The sequence below is a fragment of the Lagopus muta genome, chromosome 15 (assembly GCF_023343835.1).
Source record: "Lagopus muta isolate bLagMut1 chromosome 15, bLagMut1 primary, whole genome shotgun sequence".
NCBI lineage: Eukaryota > Metazoa > Chordata > Aves > Galliformes > Phasianidae > Lagopus > Lagopus muta.
In genome coordinates, this window is record NC_064447.1 from 8527902 (window position 1) to 8551080 (window position 23179).

General features: G+C 42.8%; 1 protein-coding gene across 5 annotated transcripts in view; it reads right to left on the bottom strand.

The window, feature by feature from the left end:
* Positions 1 to 17557, bottom strand: part of RBBP6 (RB binding protein 6, ubiquitin ligase) — a 31396-nt gene extending 13839 nt beyond the window's left edge. For 4 of the 5 annotated variants that reach the window (XM_048961425.1, XM_048961422.1, XM_048961423.1 and 1 more), the window contains exons 1-5: positions 16986 to 17557; positions 9743 to 9842; positions 7143 to 7179; positions 2523 to 2567; positions 18 to 106 (exon numbers count right to left, since the gene is read on the bottom strand). In XM_048961425.1, coding sequence (XP_048817382.1) covers positions 18 to 106; positions 2523 to 2567; positions 7143 to 7179; positions 9743 to 9842; positions 16986 to 17151 — 437 coding nt within the window. In that variant the 5' untranslated portion in view covers positions 17152 to 17557. Of the gene's footprint in view, positions 1 to 17; positions 107 to 2522; positions 2568 to 7142; positions 7871 to 9742; positions 9843 to 16985 lie in introns of those variants that run through there. The other variant, XM_048961424.1, reaches the window with a different exon arrangement.
* Positions 17558 to 23179: the final 5622 nt, after the last annotated feature.

Below are 23179 nucleotides of genomic sequence, written 5' to 3' on the forward strand. Positions count from 1 at the left end.
ATTCTATCAACACTTACTTGATCGGATCATATTCATGGCCAGACTGTGACATCATAGCTTTTATTTTATCTTCTTCGGAAGCATTGGCTTCAGCCAGATTGGCAGTCTGTTTAACAGGTAATTATTTGACACACACATTAGAAACACATTTAATTCCACACAGCCAAAGACAACACCACTCATCCAATCCTGTAAAGAGCAGCACAACTCTAGCTGAGGTTGCATGAAAACAGCTGCTTATATAAAATATATTTGTCCTGAAGATGTTCTGGGGAGTCCTTATGCCATTACATGATGTTTATGTGCCTGTTAATCTACTTGAAAAGAACATTCTTGGGCACTCAAAACCTTAGGCTCTGTTTGTACCTTACATAAAGACTTGTGTAACCAATCCAAATTTCTTCAACATAACGTGGACTGAAGCTACGCGTCAAACAAACAGAAGAAAACCCCAAACCACCACTATCTGGTATTTTAAAAATGATTTTTAGGCTCCAGACTATTTTGGAGAAGATATCCATCATACATTCAATTCAGAAATATGGTTGGCAAGGAACCACTTCTTACATTTTGCAGCGTTAAAAGGACACACGACTTGCTGTCGGGGAAGCTGTTTCTGCTTGCTGAAGTTCTGACAGAGGAGCATTAAAAGGAATCCAGTTTTTAGGAGATGTTCAGCAAGACAAATGTTAAAAAGACAAAGGAGTCTTTTTGGTAGAAATTTGACCACCGTGTGCTGTGGAGAATCCAAACTGCACGTCGTCCCCAACAAACTATCTTCCTCAGACTGAGAGCTTTAAGTGCAGGTAGAACCTGTAGGGACTTTTTTTTCCCCAGTTCACTGTATCCTTTTAACTTACAAAATGTAATATAAGCCTTACACAGAACTAGATCTTCACATCATTGAAGCGAGCTGATTTTTTGAAGCAGTATTTGTTAAAATGATTTGTTATACACTAGTCCAGATACAAGCAGGGTCTAAGGGAGTGACTGCAAATTATTTGGACCTTCAAGCACCTATCATTCAGATCAACCACTCATGTTTCTGTTTTTATATGCATTCATTCACAAAAGCAACCAACTAGTTTCAACATTTTATTAAATGGTTGTTTCACATACACAGTTTTTCTCAACATTAACAGATCGACATCTATGAAACCATTTCCATTAACATTTACAGAAAACTTTTACAAAAGCTTGCCTAATTTGTTTGAACCCAAACGGTTTACAAAACACACCCAAAACCCACAAAACATTAGTAGGAATAGACCAAAATTCAAATATGGCATTTAATACATAGTGAAAATAAAACAGAACTGTGAACACATTGCCTCCACGCTAAGGCAGTCTGCACTGAAGAGGGTAGGGTACGTGACAGTTTGGAGCTGCCTCCTTGTGTTCCTGTACTTTTCTGAAATTGACTTTCTTGAGAGCTTAAATGTGTGTACAACACTTGGACAGTTTCTTGCATTTTAGAAAAAAACGTGACATGAGCTTACAGAACCAAGGACATGTTCAGGGACAGCACTAATGGAGACCAATTTCTTTAGGTGGCTACATTCCAAGTGGTTTTTTGGAGGGGCTTTTTGTTTTTTGGTCAGATGGATAGAACTTATTTTCTGAGTGGGTAAGGGAAGCATTTACCAGTGGGCAGACTTCTCTCTTGGAAGTTAACTCCAGGTTTATTGTCAGAAGAACAAACTCCAGCTACTCTGCATTAGTCCCTGCCTCCTCTGATCTTTGAATTGTGATGACTAGCAGTTTAATTGGCTAGCACTAAGCCTTTTCAAAGTGCAATCACTAGTGCTTTCCCAGACAAAGGTACACATTATTGAGCAAAGAATGCAAGCAGTTTCATAGCAAAACATGGCATTACAACAGTTTCAGAAGGTCACATCTGCTAATATGCCACACATACACATTGGTATATTCCTATAAACAATTAGGTACATTTACACAATTTACAGTCTGTGTTCAAACAAATTAGATTGTGTTGCCCACTAGATATACTACAGTTTATAAAACTGTGCAACATTCAGGAATGGATCTGTATCTAGGAAGACTAGGAATTCAAAAATAGCCATGCAATTGTCCATGTGACAGAAACACTCGTTTTTTGGCTGTTGCAAAGCCCTCTGGAATGTCCATAACTTACAGCCAATTAAATTCTTCTGTAAAAATTGTGTTAGTTTCCAACGAAAAATTAACGAAACGTATGGAAAAAAAGGTAAACCGCTTCTGAAGTGCTTCTTCTTTGTGTCTTGAAGATGAGTAATACTGCAACATTATGTTGAGGCTGATAAGGTACTCCCCTTCCATCTTCCCAAACTGGGAACTACTCTTTACAGGATAGTATCAAAATTTACACACAGTTTTAGAATTAAAATAAATACTTAAAAATCTTATTAAAAATTAACGGTTTCTTCAAATTACAACAGTAAGCCAACTATAGATCACAACAGAAGATTTAAAAATACGAAGCAAACGCTTTTTTTTAATACTTGACAAGAATATATATATACCTTCGTAAGCTGGGCCAGAGAAATAGATGCAGAAGAGTCATCAATCTGTTCACAAAAAATTAAACACATATTCAAGTTCTACAATCAAAACATGGCAACATTTAACCTCTACTGTAGTCAAAGCCTGCACTATATTGCCCGTCTCTTGAAGATGCATTTTCAACTAAATATAAAATTTGCATTTATTCAAAACAAAGTCCAAACAAATGAGAGCTTAAGGGTGTCTATACGGTTAATGAGAAGAAACAAAAGCAACCAAACCCAACTGACATCAACTTATCGCTCATGAGTACCTCGGAGAGATACCTGTCAAACATTTACAAGGGCATAAAAGCCAAACAGGTAAGGAAACTGTCAATTTTCAGTTAGAAGGGATTTTTTAAAATAATACTGACTTTTATTTGAGGAGGAAACATCGTGGGGAAATTTATTTTCACTGTAATTTGTAAGTTAATCACTCAACGTTTCACCATTTATAAACGCACATGGTTAAGCTCTTGTGAACACAATGGCAGCCTACAGAATTAAAGCACAGGCCTATCAGCTCCGAGCCATGAACTATTTCTAAATGAGGAGTGGGGCCAATCTCACCACACCCCACAAAACCCAAATATCAATCCAAAGCATCAATCACAAAAGCAATCTACCAGCTTTCTGCCTAAACGAACCCTAACAAACAAAATCCCGATGGAATTATTGAAATAAATGGGCTTACCATGACAGAATAACCTATGAAAACGGATTTCTACTACTTTATTAGAGCACTACATGAATTAGTTTGGAAAGTGTAAGAATTCAATATTTTCTCTACTATCTGATAAAAATAGTTTCCAAATAACAGCCTTGTACTAAATGCACAAAAGCAAGAAAACACAAAGCATGCAATAAGGAAATAATGAAAAGAACATAACAGTATTTTTCTCTTTTGCAACCACTTTTCTCTTCCAGCTACTTACAGGATCAGCCTGAGGGAATCAGGTCTTAAGGCCACTAGTTAATAATGGACCACAATGCTCACTGAGATCCAAAGCGTAGCTTTCCCACTACTGGACAGCATCCTTTCCCAGTTTTTGAATCATGCACAAGCAGCAGTAGGCTCACACTAGTAAAGCATTGCCAGAAAGACACTCAAAATTTGACTTATGTTTTAAGTTCAAAGCAGTAGAAAAAAATTCAGCATGTAAACTGAACAGATCTCCTTGGGAGATCAATGAGCTGATCAGAAAAGGGACAAACAGCCCTTCCTTGAAAAATAAGCTTTATTACCTAACAGAGAGGAAGAATTCAAGGCAACAGCTTTAGCAGATTGCGGGGAAAAATAGCTATCTGCAGACAAATCTTCACTCCAGTGAAACACTGGTTTTAGTTAATCACTCGTTTGCTTTTCAGAAGATTTTGCAATTAGTCAGATTAAAAAGGATGTCTGAGTATTGAGAAGCACGACACTCCATGAGCCACTCCTTTAAGCATGAGAGAGCTGTGTTCTCTCATGGGAGGCACAACTTGCCACTATCATTTGGTGATTTTTCGGGAGCAAATTAGAAATTAAGGACACTACCTAATGGAGCCTAGAAATTTGATGACACGTTGAACGGTCTAGTACTGATGAGTAACACACAAAATATTAATCAATTCCTGTGTTTTATTAGGAAGATGCATTATATGGCCTGTGGGCAAGTGTCTAACTTCCTAAGGAGGTGACAATGCTCCTTCCTATCAAAAGCAGCAGGCAGGTAATGCAGTCAGTTTGCCCAACTGCCATCTTCCAAAGATCCTGCATTCTTGTCTATTTTTTTCCCCATTACACTTCAGCTGAACTAATTGCTGCCAGGCCACCCAGTCAATCAAGCAGAAACACCTCCAGGGATCCTGTGCACAGCCCTATGGTAGTACTGCAGGAGAACTGGGGGAAAAAACCCAGCGTTGCCAGTCAGATGTATAAACTCTCAATTCCTACAGAAGACTAAAGAGAAGGTAACATGAAGTAAAGAGAAAAGGGGACAGAAAACAGGGAAAAGGCTAATCTTGCTGCTGGAATGCTAGATGTAAGTTACAGTGGTTTTCTAAGACCTGAGAACTTAGCCGAACTGCAAATTCATTGCAGCTGTATTTCATGGCACTAAAATACAAACAGAACTGCGCATTTCTGCAGCCTCTACGGCCAAATACCAAATAGAGATTCCTGCAGTCCCTGAAATACTAATGCTAAAGCAAGATAACCTACTGCCTTTATTTGGCTGCAATAACAATTGAACAACACACGTTTGGAAGTGAAGAATGACTGCTATCATGAAAGAGAAACAATGAAAAAATAAGCTGTAAGCTTTTGTGCATCTTGGGTTGGTTTTTTTTTTTTGACTCATTTCAGTTTTGCTGCCTTTGCCTTATTGCTGAACAGCAACCAGTGAGCTTCCCAGGAATTTATTCCTACCACAGTAAGATCCAGGCTCTACTTTTAAATATATGTGATTCCGTACTTATTGCAAATAATAAGAAAAAAATCATTAGACAAAATCTGAGCTGCCTTTAGAAGTGAATCTCACTGTACTTCCAACTCTAGAAGCCCCTGCCAATGCAGTGCTTTTAAAGTCATCTTTAACTTTTATATATGCATATACATATATATATATGCAAGGAGGTTTCCACCCTCCCTATTCCTACCCACAGCCCAAATTGGGCACAGTCAGAGCAAACAAGAGGGAAATGTTTTTGCTTTGTCTTCCATTGACTTCAATTAGCTCTAACTTACACTAACCCCCCCAACACACTCCAGATACCTTTTTTTTTCTTTTGAGGTATCTACATTAGCTTATGGTAAGATGCTACTTAAGAATGCAATACACACATGCCAGGGAACACACAAGGCTAAGAGAATGTTAACTTTATTTATGAACATGTGGTTTGTGTTTATACACATGCTAGTAAACAAAAAGAAAAATAACTGTTTCCAAGAAATAAAAACCCATCTGAATTAGATCAAATACTATAAACGTGGTTTATGTAAACGCATTACATTAACTACGAGGGTCACTGGCCCAGTTAAGCTAACTTGAACTCACAATGAGAGGTATTTATGTCACAAAACGAATTCAAACCAATCAGGGATTGAATTACGGATGTCAGATTCAGACTTAAGTCTTTTTAGACCTACATACAAAAAGGTTTTGATCTGAAGTTGATTGCAAACCATTCCAAGAGAACCAGAGGCTGTATTCTTCACAGAACACAGACAGGGAGTTTATGAATTTCTAGGTTACGTTATCCTAACAACTCAGAAAGTGATCAGATCCAATGATCCAGGGTTAGTGTAATGCCTCACACCATTCTAGTGAAGAAAAAGCAGTTATACTTAAAGATGAAAAACAAAAACCACCAAGCAGTAATTCTTATACTGTAAGGACTATATTGAAATTCAGAGTAATACATAATATTTGACCCAAGTGGCAAATCAATACCTAAGGTCATCACCAGTTAAATATTTCCTTGTGTACTTATCTATATCTTAGCAACAGAGTAACAGTGTGTTTTCAAGCCTGAAGAAAAGCACTGCCCCTTTTCCAAATGTAAATTCCAAATGGTGGTATACTACAGAGAGGCTTAACTGTTGGGAAATTAAAGCAGCATCCAGCTGGGAGGCCGCCCAAATTCAAAAACACACTGCAAAGGAAAGTTCAGAAAGATGAACACGGACTGCAGCCACACAGGCACCAGGCTGTAACCTCGTGCTGACATTTGTACACCACGTCTCAGGCATTTTCACTCACAGTTAAACTATTAAACTAAACTGTTTCATCAGATAAAGTGAGAAGTCCAAATGCAGAGCTTTAGAATACCACTTTGTAGCAATGATATTCAATGATACTCAAATTCAAGTTGATTTTTCAAGACATTCACGTACTCAGAGGGGCCCAAACAATATCACTTCAATTACAGTTTTAGGAGCAAACACTCAAGTGTTCAAGGACTTGAAAAGGAATTATTTAGCTGTGCAGAAGTGTCCTCAGAAAATGCACGGGATATGTTGGTTTTGGTATTTGTTTGAACCCCCAGGTCAAAAGTAAGAAACAATACCCAGTTTAACAATAATGGTTTCTCAGTGGTTTTTGATAACATTTTCAAAAACCATTAGGCAAAAAAAGGTATTTAAAAACAAAAACTAAGTGATACAATGTGAAAATGGCAAAAAATACACTCCAAACATTTTTATTGCAAGAAACAAAAAGCACACAACAGCCTATACAAACATACATATCACTAGCTATAGACAGACAGATGTAGAACATGGCACCATGTTCAGTTGTGCAAACCTCAAACCTACACGATCTGAAACGATCATACAGTATCTGTACAACAAGAAGTCATACAGGAAATATTCTAGCACGTTCAATATGAAATACAATGCATTACTAAGCACAAATACCAATATTCACATTAGAATTGTGCAAATGATATCGTTACTCAGTTTTTACTACTCTGAATCAAATACATTGTATTTACAGCATATACTACGTTTTGATTGAAAAGATATTAAGTTAATATTTGGAAAATTAATGTAAGACTACATTGTTTATAATTAAGTGCAGTGTGTAGAAAAAAGTGTGAGATTGTGTTTTTACATACTGCTTTTGATGTTCCACTCACTGGTTCAGTTCGACTTCTAGAAGAAGAAATAAAGGTGATCAGAATTTAAGGAACAGCACTTGTACAAAGAGATCATAAAACCTGAGCATTGAAAAGTCACCTTCTGAAGGCCCAGTGAAAGTAGAAATTTATACATAACTCTTCTCCCTCCGTACATTCAGTACAATGAAAAAACCCACATTCCTACTTTGTTAAATATCATTTTAAGATTTACAGATATAAATCAGATTTATTTTCAGGTACGTAACAGTGCAAGCAGAAGTCCTCAGGCATTTTGTCTCTGCTATGTAAGCAGCAAAAATATGAAGCCTGCACTATAGCTTTGTGTTCTGAAATAACATTCTAAACATGAAGCCAACTTCAGCCAACCCGTATACCCCTAGTGTTACAATTAGTTGGCTGATACAATGCCTTCATTTCTAAGAGAGAGCACTGACAGTCTACATGCTCTCAAGTGCAAATTTACTCGAGTGAAAAAAACAATGTAGAAGTCAGTCATCTGACAAAGGAATAACAAAAATTTCTGCTTCACAGTCTTTAGAACTGTGGTTGTTTGTGGAAGTCCAAGCACTGCGTTCAGATATCTGCTATATTTGCCACGAAATTGCCAAAATATTAGAACTTGTTAGCTACTCTATATGGACTAAGAATAGTAGTAGAAATGTCACCTGAAAGGAGTTTCTACCATTTTGTGCGATTTAGGAGTCCTGTGACAAAAAAAAAGGTCTTAATTGCCAGAATTTGCTTTAAAATAAACTTGAAAACTCTACGATATTTTAGGAAATATTTGCTATGTTTAAAACTCGCTGAGATTTCGCATACTGTTTGGTCCATACCTGCACACTGCTTCTGAAACTGACATAACTCACAAACAGTTCAAACACTGGAACTGCCCCACAAGCAGCAGCAACTTGAAGGCTGCTGTGGAACTGATGTACTCAGGGAAAGGCTCCTGCTCCCTGCCACTGCTAGAAAACCACAGGGCTCATATTGCATACCCCAAAGATGAGGAGGTATATGGAAATATTCAGATTACCATTCAACAGTTTCTTTATGTGTTTACCTTGAAGAACAGACTATGTGAAGAGTAAAACGTTTACAAAGGCCTCTCCATCATTAGAGCATGTGCTCATAACTCCCAAGACTTAGCCAGTCTGCCACTGGTTTCTGCAGCGTTTCCAGGTGAAGGGACAGAAAGCTAATCTACCTGGTTAATTTTCAACATTAAAACAGCAGCACAACTCTTCCTCTATCCCCACACAGAGATATTTCTCATATCTTTGATACTAGCTGCACCTGTCCTCTAGTTTTAGAGCAGCATGATGATACCAGGAGGGGGTGCCATCCAACCAGAGACGGAGGATGCACCAACAAGACAGCATTAGGCATACGTACTTAAGCCCTAAAACAAGGCGATGTTCATAAGCACAGGGCTGTATGGCCCAGAATTACCAGGCAGCATCTGAAAGAGCTAACCCAACTATGGCAGTAATGTACTAAAGTTCATGTGCAGAGCCACGTAAATTCAACCTTTTTGCTTGCAAATACTTCATGGGTACCAAGATGCTGCTGTAGAGTTTGTTAGAGACAAAAATGTAACTCATCAGTAAACTTTATTTGCTGAGAATCAATGTTAAAAGGGTGAGACAAAACCACAAGTTATAACAGCTACTAATTGTGGTGGACAGGGATATCTATGGGAGGGCAGGAAAACTGTGACATTCAAACAATGCTAAAGGCTGATGCAGAACTGGACTCTGTGAATGAATAAATGACAGCAACAATCCCGTAATCTAATTATAATTAACACATGTGATTCTCTGTTCTCCAAGAATACTAGGATGAAAACCTGGAGCACAGATACCAGTTTAATTAAGGTAAAAACAGAAAGCTGAGTAGTAACATTTGGCAGCATGCTAACACACCTGCTGAGTTTAAAGCCAGAAAAGCCTCAGCTATTCCTTCATGGTACCCCCACAAAAAGCAGTAAACTTAAGGGTATTGTGCTTTTTCACTTGCATGACTCAGTTATTGTCTTAAGGAAACTTAATAGGAATCAGTTATGCATGAGACTTCTTGCTTGCAAGGCTCACCAACTGGTAACCCTTGCTCCAGCCTCTACCACTAGCATCAGGTTTGGGCCATAAGAATCTTACATTTTTGTCTTTGTGAAATGGCAAGTAAGGTCTTGCACTGAGAAGCAGACTACTGAGATGGAAACAAAATATAAATATGCATGGTAGTGTAAATTTCTATCTACCACACAGTAAAATGGAGTTATATATATAATAATAAGGGATTTCCTTGTGTAGAGGAAACAGGATCTAAAATCTTGGGTCGCAGGAAGTCAGCCCCAGGAACAAAGCCAACAGAAACACCTCAAAAGTCACTGCTGCTGGCAGGCTTAAAAATGTAACTCTGTTCTGGGAGAGGTACATAAAATTCCACCCCATTATAAAGACAAAAATAATGGCAGCTTCAAAAATAAATACACAACATGAATGCCCTTAGGTAACTAATATCAATCCAAATAGTGAAGAAACATCTCACAAAGAATACAATGCTTTATGTATACTTACATAACATATGTTTTGCTTGTAGCTTTTACTCCACCAATAGGGATTCTTCTAACAATTACAGAAGAATTCTTGGGAATCAGAGCATTATCATCTGTGTATTCTAAAAAAATGCAAATGCAGAAAAAAGATCAGAAGAGCACATATTAATATGTATTCTGATAACATTTCAAAGCACCCTATTACAGATACAGAAGCAGAAACATACACGTACCATCTGCACTGTTACTGTCTGAAAGATTTTTTCTGAAGCAGACCATTACTTTAAGCTTGATAATCAAATGTAAGCAACAACTTGTTTTTTTAAGCTACTCTGAAAGCTAACAGCAAAATGGTCTCAAAGGTCACTGAAAGAGTCTGTGAGCATACCACGTTCATTCCTACCACGCTGGGTTGCTTTTACTTCTGTTAGGGTACAACACCAACAGGCTTTGGGAGAAAAAACAAGCCCTGCAGTCCCACAAGCATAAAGCAAATTTTTAAGCCCAGTTATTCTGCCCTGTAATAAGACAGGATCTCAACTAAAGCACGACGACTTTGAGCTACTGCTTCTGTAGTTGATAAACCGATTCATTTTGGCTGCTAGTGTCTGACACAGAACACAGAACAGAACCTATCATCTGTCTAGGATCTTAACAGATCAACAGCCACCAAGCTTTTCAGCTGCTCAGTGTTTTAAATTTAAGCTGAAACTAACCTGACACTGCCAGAAACTGTAGAAACTTTTCTTTTTCAGCCCACTCTCACAAACAGGCCAGGAGTGACTCAAACTATAGTGGTATCTCTGTTCTTAAGCTCATTATCTAGCTTAATTAACTACAGAGGGGTGAACTCTATACAGTCACTTTTTGCAGAGCGAAGTAACTCAAAATGACTTACAAAGGCAGATTTAAAAAAGCTTATACAGAACAGCATACCTATCTGAAGCTATCCATGCCTTGCCTCCCTTAGCACCATCTTGGCTGTTTGAGAAAGAGGAAACTGCCTGACCTTTTACATAACACTCAAACAATCCTATCTGAGACACTGAGTAACACTGAAACACCGAAGTCTTTCCACCAGAATAGCTTTTTGTTTGGAACATCTACAAGCCAGCCACGACTATTTTAAAGCATTGTCAGCAGCCATTCCCTACAATCCACTCACAGTTTTAAATACTAAAAGCCATTGACCTTTGCAGAACAAATCAGAAAACCAAAGGCTCTGTGCATCTGGCCACGTGTGCACTCACAGAGGTTTTGTCCAGTGATCATACACAAAGTCAGACTATTTCATGACTTAGGCTCCATTTTTCAGCTCCATGTTACTCCTAGAAAAAGGGGCATCATTTAGACTGAAACACAACTACCAGAGGGTATCATTTCAACTCTGAAAGATTTATTCCTGTTTCCAGATGATAGATTACTTCTTCAAAAAAAATGAACAATCAACTAGCTGATTAATTCCTGATCTTCCCCAAGGGAATTGAACAGCACACTTCCACTGAATTTCACAGTCATTTACAACCGTGTGAGAAAGGACTACTCCTAATGACATCTATGAGAACAGAAGCTTTTTCTGGAGTTACACATCCTGAAACCAACCCCTAGAGCTCTAGGAAGATCTAACCATCACAAAGACGAAAGGCTTGCAAGTAGGACTTCCCAATGGAGGAGTTTGCATTAGAAGCCACTAGACGAAGATTTCAGAGCTCTAGGATAACCAACAGTGGCTCCTCAACAAAGCAGGAGCTTGCTGTGCGTGTTGCAAACACAAACACTGGCAGTTCTACAGAAGACTGCATGTTTTTGCACCTCTCCTGGACTGTGAACAAGGGGCAGCTGATCGATCCTGCCGAGTTTGTGCAGACCTCAGCTGAAAGGAAAGAAGGGACTCCTTTCCACGTGCATTACACATACATGGATATTATCCAGGAAAACCTGGGCTAAAGTAAATACAGACAGAAGAACCACAGACAATGAATACCATGAGGAGGTACCTCCGAAGTTTTTTAAATCTCTCGTCCTCAGGCTCACAAACAGCAAACTAAACTGAAGAAGTTGAATTTTCACACTAGATTAGGACAGCCAAAGCCATTCCAAGAACACATGCTTTCCCTTTGAGACCTTATGCTTTTCCTCTTCAAAAACACACTGCATTTTTTTTTAAATGCACAATTTTTCTGCAACAGTGGAAATAGGCTTCATTTCTGTTCCCATTATAAATCCATTGAGTCTAAACTGTTCTCTCCTGCAGCCAATGCCTTTATTCATAAATTATGCAAGCCTGCAGAGACCGATCCGAATGCACACAGAAGGTGTATGATGCATAAGGGTGAAAAAATCGTCTTTCAGTCATTTGTGACAATTTATTGACCCTTAGAAGAGAAGCATCAACACAAGGAAGCCCTTAGAATAAGCTACCCTTGTGTGCATGCACGCTTGCTTGCTTTCAGTTTGCATGTTGAAAGAGTTCCAGCCATCCAGGAGCAGACTGATACAAAAGCAAATATACTTAGATGTCAACAGTGCTTTCATAGTTAACCTGATCAACAGAGCCCCAATACCTCCTTGTGAAGCAGACTTCACTCACATAGGACACTTCTGACATCTGTATTTGGGATTTCATCCCATTTGCTTTGTCACCATGACAGTGTGACAGAGAATTGGTGGAAGAGCAATTACCTACAGCTGGGTGCATGAGCTGAGTTACATCTGCCAAAGGACTTGGAAGCAAATAGTTGCAGTATGTTTATTTGTTTTTTTCCTATTTGAGTGCATTTTGGTGATGAAATTTCATTAAAAGTGAAGTAAAACAACACAAAGTACAAATGTACCTCTTTTAAAAAAGGAAATGGCTGAAAGCTGAAGCTACTCCTCAAGTCCCTGGAAACGCACTTGTTCAATTTGAATTTAACAGAAGCCAGCTCAGCCTAACAGCGCTCAGACTGAACTGGCATCTCCCAGGATCTGCAGAGCAGTGCCACCGCACAGCCTCCCTCACCACGTGACTGAACATCTGCAAACCAGCACTGACATCACGCTCAACAAGGCCACTTCTCTCACTTGACAAGCAGAGCTCTAACGGAAATTCTCCACAAAGCAGCAGGTAAGCAAGTTGTTGACTCCTCCAAACTCATTTTACTGATGGTGCCAGCCAGTGAGTGGCTACCAGGCCTTAGTCAATCTGACCCGTGATTAAAAAAGGAATTCAATTAGTTCAAAAAACTTCCAAAATCAAAGGTAAACACGGACTGTGCATTAAGCAGAAGTGAGATAAGTGTAAAACTTGCTATCTATTCTACAAGACGACAGTATACTTTAAAGGCTCAAGGGAAAGAGATGTTTCAAGGATTGAATGGAGGTAGACATGTCAAAAAATAACTGATTTCAGATTAAAAAGCCACATTCATGCATGCAACCTTCTGCAAAAAAAGTATAAAGCACTGAAAATCTGATAGTTTTAGTAATTTGAGTCACATGCATACCATAAACGAGTTGCTCTAAGTTCTTACTGCATTTTATGGTCTGTTTTAATCCACTGGTTTCAGTCTGACAGCACTGCATCTTTCTGAGCACAGCTCAGAGAGGAAGCACCCTTAAATAACATGAGACTATGTGAAATGACCTCTGCTAGGCCTAGATATCTCACTAATCTGACACTGTGCTATTGGTGGAAGGAGCTGAAAAGAGAGGAAAACCACCACTAACATTCAAAACTGTCTCATCTAAAAGAAAAAGAAAATAGGGCTTTTTCTTCCTAGCACTTCAAAACACATTCCCTCATCATCAATTCTTTTTAACCCTACTTTAATCAATACTTATTTTATTATTTTGCAAAAAGCAAGTAAGTTATGTAGCTGGCACTGAAAAACTGCCTCGAAACACTCTGACTAATGGAGTGGGCTGCTATTTCTGGTTTCCAGCATCCACCACAATAGGTATTGATGACCTCATCTGACATACTATTTATTTAATGAGCCAGTTCACTTGTCAAATAGCTCACAGACCTTTCATTTGCAGCATTATTGTGAAGTGCCGTGCTTCATAAGAGCACTTACGTGATCCTGAATGGGTGACTCAAAGTCTAACATATAATCATCAATCTGAGCACACAGGCTGCCCAAAGCTTCAGCGTTCAGCTGGCACCACTCGCCATCTCAATGTGCCACTGAGGAGAAAGTGAAAGCAGTGCTGGAGACCGTGTGAAGATGGATCAGACTGAGCTTGCCCACAGCACCTGCCAAAGGGACATTAATCCAGCTGACAGCCACGAAGAGGACGGATCTCAGACATGCTGGTGACAGAGCAGCTGACTCAGACAAGCACTGCATCTGAACTCTGCCGTAAACACCAGAGCTTGACTAGGTTCATAACTTACCCTCATCTTACCCAGGGCAACAGGGAACTCCACATCCTTTCTGAGGGCTCTGTATACAAGCACTGCACAGCAACCCAAGAATTGTATTGAGGTATAACTAAAGCAATTCCTATACTAGCACTGCAGCATAAAATCATACAGCAAAGGACAAGGTTTAAAAGTTGCTTAAGCATCTTATCTTTAGTGCTATGTTGGCAAATCACTGAAGACATTCCACACACAGACATGAGCTGTGAGACCTGTGATCTCAGAGCGAGCATGAGTTTGAAGACATCACACTGGGCACAAGGAAAGCTGCTAAGGACAAGCTACAGCACTGCACTCGTGCAAGATGCCAGTTCTGAGATTCTCCTCCTGAAAACTGTTCATCCCACCACGACCAGCTCACTCACTTATAACTCGTTTTAATGCATTTTGACAGATGAGCAGCACAGCACATTCTCTAAGTGTTTTGGGGTCAGAAGGTTCTATGCTAGGAAAGAGTACTCAAGAAATTTGAGTTCTGAAGTTTCCAGTTCTTTCATAACACGGTGAGAACACCTGCTACAAAAGACTGCAATCAAATTCTGATCAGGTAGATATTTAAGTGTGTCATTCCTGAGTACAGGCTTTTTCAATGGGCCCTAACCATCCTTTTTGCTTTCTCTGCATATTAAGGTTTACCTTCACATTTTTTTCCCCCACTACTTTTAGGTTATACTAGAACTGCTTTTATTTCTAGATTTCCATTATGAAAATTAACAGCTACTGAATTTTGAAACATGAGTTTCCAAAAAAAAAAAGAAAAATCAGACCCAGCAGGCCACCTTCAGTCAAGTTTCACTTTATTCTTCCCAGCATCACTTTAACATCTGTCAGAAGCCCCACATGTACATGAAATCACAAGAAATGATTACTTTGTGTCCATATACAAGAACTCCAGGCATCCAATTCAGGTAAAATACCTTTGTCTGATTTTTCCTTCTGCTGATAGTGCATTCAAATACCGAATCCAATTAATTCAAAATTAAATTCAAGGGTATGTACATAAACTAAAATAATTGGCATCTGGCCTGGTTCTGAACCCCACATTTATTATTATTTTAAATGGAAATGACCCCTACAAAAACTTCCACAGACATCCATACTTCTAATACATAAGTCTGCAAGTTATACTTATTCTCATAATGGCCTAAAAGCAACGCAGGGGGGCCAGAAGACAATCTTGCTGCCCTTAAACAAGAGCCATGCTCTCTGAAGAGATGCTCTGCCTTCAGGCAACACCACACTTAACAACCTATTGAGGCAGATACTTTTTCTTCACTGGATTCTGATTCGTATGAGAACAGAGTACAAACACCCTTTGTAAAACTAGTATTAAGAATATGAGTAACACTTTATGGGATGCACACTTATATGTGCATAAATCAGTAATTTTTTTCCTTCAGCATTTTGCTTTCTGCTCCTCTCCTCACCTGCTACAAGGAGATTCTGTTAAAAACAACAGGAAAGCCTCCAAACAAGCCAACAAACAGAATCCAAAACCAAATCAGTTTTTTCTTTTGGTGATAACTGGGCTGCACCACGTTTTGTTACCATCTAACACTGAGGTGCCAAGGCTGTGCTCTACACAGACCCAGCTGTTACAACACAGCATCAGACAGCTGTCCACTCAGGCTACCAGTTCTGTGAAGCCAGCAGTGCATCAGCAACTGCACACAAAACTCACAGATTTTCCTGGAGCAAAGTCCTTAACATGAGGAAAAATTTTCCAAAAGCATCTCCCCATTTTACCCTGCACTAATACAAAAGTTCAGGATCTTCGTAAGATGTTTATCTACCTACACACGTGATACAATGGCATCTCTCAGCAGCTCCCTGGTTGTTATGCTGGTAAGTCTATCAACATCCTGAAAATAGTTTCTGTATCTGTAGACAATCAGAGAGCTTTAAATCCAGTCACTTAAAATGCTACGGCTGAAGTTACAGTTACTGGTGTACAAATCACATTGCTTGAATTTTAATATGTGAAACAAAAAACAAACACTAACAGAAGAAAAACTTGAGTGTCCCAGAACCACAAGGCAAACAGGTAAGTTTACTACTTAAGAAATAAAAACACTTCAGAATTCTTTTTATTGATAAGAATTGACATCCCAAAGTCTTTTATGACATCCAAACACATCAGGATGGCACGTCACCACCACAAACTGTAGTATCACACCAAGCAATACAGAACCATTATCATCACTGATAATTGAGCACCACATCGGAATTAGAAGAATTTATGTCATTTTCAAGAATATTTCTTCTCATATTCCCCATGAGCCCTCTGCCATTAGACTGCATCACCTGCCTGGCATAGTAACTACATAATAATGCAAAAAAGGGATATGAATGAAACATAACATGATGTTCATTGCACTTGAAGGGCAATGTCTTCGGTGGAAAAAAAAATAAAAGCAATAGGCAAGAAGTTACACTAACAGGAAATTCCAAAGTGTAATTTACATACAGAGAACACGCAAAATGGCTTTAAGGGTCTGCAAAGATGGTAGGTCAGATAACTCGTGACCGAGGACGCTGCTAAAGTGGTTTCTGCAACAGCCACAGAGACAGCTTTCCAATACGGTGAAGAAAATGAAGTCATCGAACCGACTTTATTTCTTCAGACAAGTTCGACATCTGCTCTATACCTCTCTCTTACAGCTTTCTCCATCGGATTTCAAATAAATCCGGCAAGTTCGCCGTGCCAAGTTAACCTCCCTTCTTTGCTAATTTTAACCAGAACTCCAGGCTCCCGCAGCTCTTAACGGCAGCCCGGCCCGCCGCCCCGCCAGCGCAGCGTCGACAAAAGCGCGGCTCCCCACGGCCCCGCCGCGCCCGGCCCCCGCCCGGCCCCACGCACCTTCTTTGGTCTGGGCGTTAGTGATCTGCAGGTCGCAGTCGGCCGCCTTCAGCTTCTCTCGGGCCATGATCTGGCGCTTGAGGTCGCACAGGGAGATGTGGAGGCCGTCGAAGGTGACGGTGTCATAGTTCAGCTTGGAGGAGAACTTGTAATGGACGCACGACATGGCGGGGCCGGGCTGGGCCGCACCGAGCGCCGGGCGGCGGCGGCGCTGAGCTGCGGCGGGCGGCGCTCAGAGGCCGCGGCGCTGCGCCATGGCCGGGCCGCGCGGCCTGAGCACGCTGCGCTCGGGAGGCCTCAGGGCTCCATGGAGGCCCCGCTCCCCGCGTCGGCTCCGGCTCTCGGCGAACCGAGCTGGGCCTCGGCGGCGCGGCCGGCCCCCCCGGCTCTTCCTCACGGCGCGGTCGGGCGGCGCGGAGCGTCCCCGCAGCTCGGCTCCGCTCGGCCTCCGCTTCCCGTCCCCTCGCGACGTTCCCAGGCCCGGCCTCCGGCTATGGCGGATCCGGCGCCCCCGCCTCGGCGTTTCTCCGAGGGGTTTCCCGGCCGCCGACCGCACGGGGCACCGCACTGCGGCTGCGCAACGGCACGTCGCGCCCACCGCTCACGTGACGCGGCGCATTATGACAAAGGAGCGCCCGGCCCGCGTCACGTGACGTGAGGGTGGCCCCGCCCCTTTTGCCGGCGGGCGGGGCGCCCCCTTGCGGAACGTCGCCGCCGATCCGTTACCGCCGCGCCGCGTCACGGACCGCGTGGCCGCCGCCGCTCTTCCGTCGTGCTGTGCGCCGCTGTGCCGGTGGTGACAGCGCTTAAGGAAACGCTGGCAGCTTTGCGCGGGTAGCGTCCGCGTCTCGAAATGTCCCGTGGAAACAAATATGGCTGAGCGACACTGTAACCGAGCGGCACGCTGGGGTCAGATGCGTCCGGCGGAGTAACGGAGGGAACGAATGAAAGCACGTTTCCAACGGACTCTTTTTAAAGGGAGGGATTGGCAGAGGTTTGCTGGGCTGCACTAGGAACCGTGATTAATTAGAACGAGGAACAGCACTTGAGCAGGAATAATGTTATTAGGAAGTCTAATTGTTGATAGTTCTGTATGCCAAACAATACATGCATGTCAAACCCATTTATCAGTAAGTAGTTTTAAACCTTCTAAGTACAACCTTTCACTTTAAAAACTTGTTTTCTAATCCTCTGGCCACAGGTCCTTAGAGACAAAACCTTCAGAATGTCAGGCATCGGTGCTATCTCAAACCCATCTAAAACAAAGTTCATTTTTCAAGTAAAAATAGTGAAAGCCAGCAGGCTTTGAAAACAAACAAACAAACAAACAAAAACATTTCTCATTGCAAACGTTGGGCTAGGAAACTTCTGATAGCTGAATCCTGCAGATTGCCTTCATGCTCTCCAGGGGAAAAGACCTGTGTGTAAAAGGGGACAGCAAGCTACATATGCTATATGTAAAACCATCTCCACTTTTATTTTTTAAAAATTCTATTAAAGACTGCCAGCATATCCAGATCACTGTTTTTAAATTACCTTCCACGTAAGCACCAGACCTTTGTGCTGTGGATCACCTGCCAGATAAATTGATTGTGAACCAATGTAAGCACAACCATACTCATTTTAAATCACCCATGGTACTGTTTTTATGCTGCCCTTTGGCTTTTTGCTGGCTGCGGGAAGGCAGGTGATACCTGATCTGGATGAGGTATGCTGGGACAAATTCATCTCTTCCATAAACTCGAAAGCAAATTTGAATCAGCTGAGCGTGTACCAGGTCAGTGCATTGCATCATGTTTCCCTGGCCCCTTGATCTGATATTTGGTGTCCCAAAAGGAATGCAGCATCTCCAGCCAGGAGATTCGTATCACAAACAGATGAGGGCACTGCACCTCCCAGCTGCTCCCCAGTGCTGCCCTTCCTGGGCTGCTGCCCCTGCAGAGTCCAGCAGTCTGCATGGCCGCTCCCTCAGCACATCAGACAGAACACGTTGAGCTGGTGATGATCTGCAGCTCAGAGTGCTCTGTTAGCGCTGCCCACTTGGAGTGAAGCAGGATGAGGGCTGCTCCCATGGGGAACTGAGCTGCGAGGTTGGAGGAGAACGCTGAGGACAGTCATAGCCACACTGCTGCACACAGGAGATCTGCAGCCAGATCTGTCTGCGTGTGCCGGTGCTGCTGTGCTGTTACTGAGACAAACTCACCTTGCACAGAAGATCTGACAAGCCTGTTAAATGATGCTTACCAAACCCAACAGAAACGTTTGTGTCGTAACAAACAATTAGCTTGTTGTGGCAGCACATGAGCAAGCATCCTCAGCTACTCATTTATAACTTCAGAAAGCCTAGGAGGATGAGAAAATACCGTGTGGCTTTCAGAGGGAGCTGGTGTAGGTTCTGAAAGAGTGTGTGTCTGAAAGTCTGTATGCAAGTTCTGGGTGTTCTCTGCACACCTGTTGGCATCAGGGCTATTTCTGCAGCTTTCAGTTACTTGTATTTTTATAACCCTTTTTTAAACTGTAGCTGTGACTTCTGTGCAAGAGAAGAGGAACTTGCCTCATCTGTGAGCCCACAGGGCCAGTCCTGCTGGAGTAAACACATAGCTCTGCAATGTCACTGTTTCACAGCTCAGTGTCATCCGTGCTGCTTTCGAGGTAACACAGCTGCTGTAAGCAGGCGCTGGTTAGTGCTAAGCTTTAATTACAAATGGCATTCTCATTAGTGCACTAAAAGATAGCAACAGAAGGACAACAACAACCAAAACCATCCAACGAATGAACTCCCTGCTGCACACCCTACTGGCTCTGTCCTAGGACAGCAGTGTCAGCTGAAGAATAAATCCAGGCTTTTTCTTATCTTTGCCACTGTAAATAGAAGGAGCTTTGTCAGAAGCAGAGCAGAGATAATCAGAACACATCCTCCTGTTTTAACAAATATTCTGTTTCACTGTTCTGAGTTCAAGCTGAAAAATGGTGATTTTGGCGCTGTGTGATGAATGCATGAGACGTGTGCTGGACTGATAGCCCAGCTGGGAGCTGTGAATCCTCCAGTTCCTCCAGAACAATACAGGATGACTATGGGATGAAGTAGCAGAACTCTCCTGTTTTGTGCCTTTCCCAGTGATTCCGTAGCTGAATCACTGACCCTTCTGCTGGGACAAATAAGGAGGAGCATTGTGGTGACATTTGTACCTGTGCCTGGAAACTTGAGAAAAACAGCATCCCAGGGCTATTACCTACCTGTCTTGATACAGAGCAGTCCCCCAGAGGTAGAAGTTGGTAAAGCTCCCAGGAGTCCATTCCATCTGCCTGCTCCCCTGTGAGCTGTCAGGTTACTTTTCCGTGAAAAAAATCCATCAGAGATCTAGGACAATTCACTAAAGGTAAGGACTCAGCTGATTCCTGCACCCCATCGTCACTGTGTTGCCCCACAGCCCTCACTGCTGCCAGCTGGGATCTGAAGTCAGGAGGAATGGGCCCCAGGTGGACACAGGAGGGGTTGTTTATAACCCTAAGTGCTAATAAATATTACAGAGAGCTGTGAGCAAATGTCCTACAGCATGAAGTGAAAGGAAGGAAAAGTAATTAACAGTCAAAGGAGACAGATCTACAGACACTGAGGGGCAGTTTGACTTCACAGGACCTCCTATAGGTTTTCAGCAATGCAGCATTTATTTCTCAGGATTTAACACCCCCCAAAGATGTTAACTGCTCTCACACTGATCTAAGTCACCAAAAGCATTCAGAGGTCTTGGAACCACTTGTCCCTGCTGTTCCTTTGCAAAGCAGCACGTGACCAGCAGTGCTGCCACCCGGCATCCCTGGCAACAAGGAAGAAAACTATGTGTGGTTTTTGTCCTGCTTTAGAGGCTCCCAGGACCTGGCCATCAGCTGCTCCGTCAGTTTCTGCCAGTGCTGCAGCCCTGCTTGAGAACCCCTGCAACACAAACTTGTTTTCTAGTGAGTAAATGAGTCCAGGAAACATTCAGCAAAGCAACATTATGGGTCAGGCCTCTCCTTGACAAACCTACTTTTCGGGATTGTTGGGTGTTTGCAATTTTCATCTGTAAATTGCTTCTCAAATATTAATTAAGCCCGAAAGAGTGCTGGCAACAGGAAGGACTGTAGCTGCTGTGTGGGATCACGCAGATAGACAGCCCCAGAGAGCTCCCAGGCTCTGAACACAATGTCAATCCCAAGTCCCACATAGTTGGACAGCTTTTCTTCCTGCTTTTGCTCCTTAAGCTTCAGCTTCTTACCAGAGCTCATGATTATGGCTGATTCTTGCCTATCAGCACTGCCTCAGCTTGAGCAAATTCAGGGAGAAAACCATCAGGTGCTGTGCACTGCTGCCCTGCTTGCCCTGCTGGCCCCAGGGAGGGATGGAAGGAGGAAGAATCCTATAAATATGCCATAGCACACTCTAAGTCTGCCTGACAGAGGAAACCTGACCTCATCTCTGGGTGTGCATGCCCTAGGAAATGGGGGAATTCTTTCAAAATGAGTCTGCAGGCGCTGGCACAGCTCATCTGCTTGTTTTCCAAAATCGTTTTCCAGTCTCCTCTCCCAGTTCGCATTTGGTGATGTTTTACAGCTCCCTTAGGCTTGAAGGACTTAGAGTTGGGGAATACAGCAAAAGTTACGCGAAAACTCAGGAAACAAATCCACAGCGCTGCTCCTACATAGTGAGGAGCTACCGTCTGAGCTCAGCGAAGCTCAGCCTGCAGTTTCCAGCAGAGCCGGCAGATGCCGGGCCCGCTCCCCGCACCTCGCTCCGTGCGATTCGCGCTCAGCGCTGCCAGTCCGGTGCAGACGGAGCGGGACCTGCTGTCCCGGCAGCGCAGCCTCACACGGGCCCGCAGCTCCTCACCGAGCCGTAACAAAGGCATCAAAGCTGCTGCGGCCATGCCTACTTGTACAAGTGTGGGAGAGGCACCTGTGGCTGTTCCTGCTATGAAGGGCAGGAAACACTTAACTCACAAGGTCACCTTCATCAGTGACAGTTTTGCAAAACGTAGCCCTGTACAAACAGCCTTCCCCAGCTCATGAAATTCCCCAGACATGAAATTCCCCACAGCACAGAGCAGCCCTCTGCTTCTGAGTGCCAGAGCACTTTGTGCAGACAGAATTGCTGTAAGGCAGGTCTGGAGCCTGCAGCTCCTGCACCATTCCTGGTGCTCTCCCACTGTGTGGCTCCCGAGGGCAGCACCCAGGTGCCCATCCTGCTCAGTGCTCCCTTTCTGCGTGCAGCCCCAGCTGCTCCGCACCTTCTGCCCCGCACAGCCTCTTTGCCACATCCCCATGCACACATCAAAGCAGCCCCAGCTTCCTCCTAATGCTCAGTTTCATAATGCATTTTAAATCAAAGTTAATTATGGGGATCAAAGGCCTTTCTCTGCATCCTCCAGAGCCCTTCTCTCGCAGCCCCTACCGGGCCTTGCTGCTGTGCATGGCACTATCACACTGAACAGATGAAGAGTTCCAGTGCCGAAACAGAGAGCTTCTCCTCTGTAAGGTCCCTATGCAGTGCACTAATCACTCCAGAAATCATGCTGGGTTGTGGAATTGGCTGATGGGGGGGGCTGTAGCAGCTGACTTTATTCCTCAGATGCTGCCTTTCTTTGAGTCATTTCAGTTCTGAATCACCAGCAGTCACAAATATTTGGGAGGTAGCAGCCAGCCCCTTCTGCACAGGAAAAAATGCAGTTCAGGATGAGTTCCTGCTGTCCTGGGCATGCTGCAGAGCCATTACTGCATGCCACACAGGTGGCCATGTGGTGCTAGGTGCCTGCCATGGCCCCAAAACCTTCTATAGAGCCACTGCTTTCCAGACCACACTCCCACTTGCACTGGTGCATGTGGTGCTACCCCTGCAAAACTCTCTTTACATCCCTCTTTTTCTGTTGTACCTGCAGTTACACAAAAAGCATCCTGCTGTTTCCAGAAGTACTTCCTTCCCCTCTCATCTGAGACACAGATGGAAGAGAAGAGGCCCTGTCCTCTTGCAATAAGGCACAGCTGAACACAGGGTGCTGCTGGACCCAATGAAGCGCAGCTGCAGAGCTCTGCAGATACAGCAGACTGGAATGGGCTAGGAGGTGCTGCTCTATATGGAGGTGCTGCTCTATATGGAGGTGCTGTACTTCATGGAGGTGCTGCCCTGCACAGAGCTCAGCTGGGCTGCATCAGCCTCATCC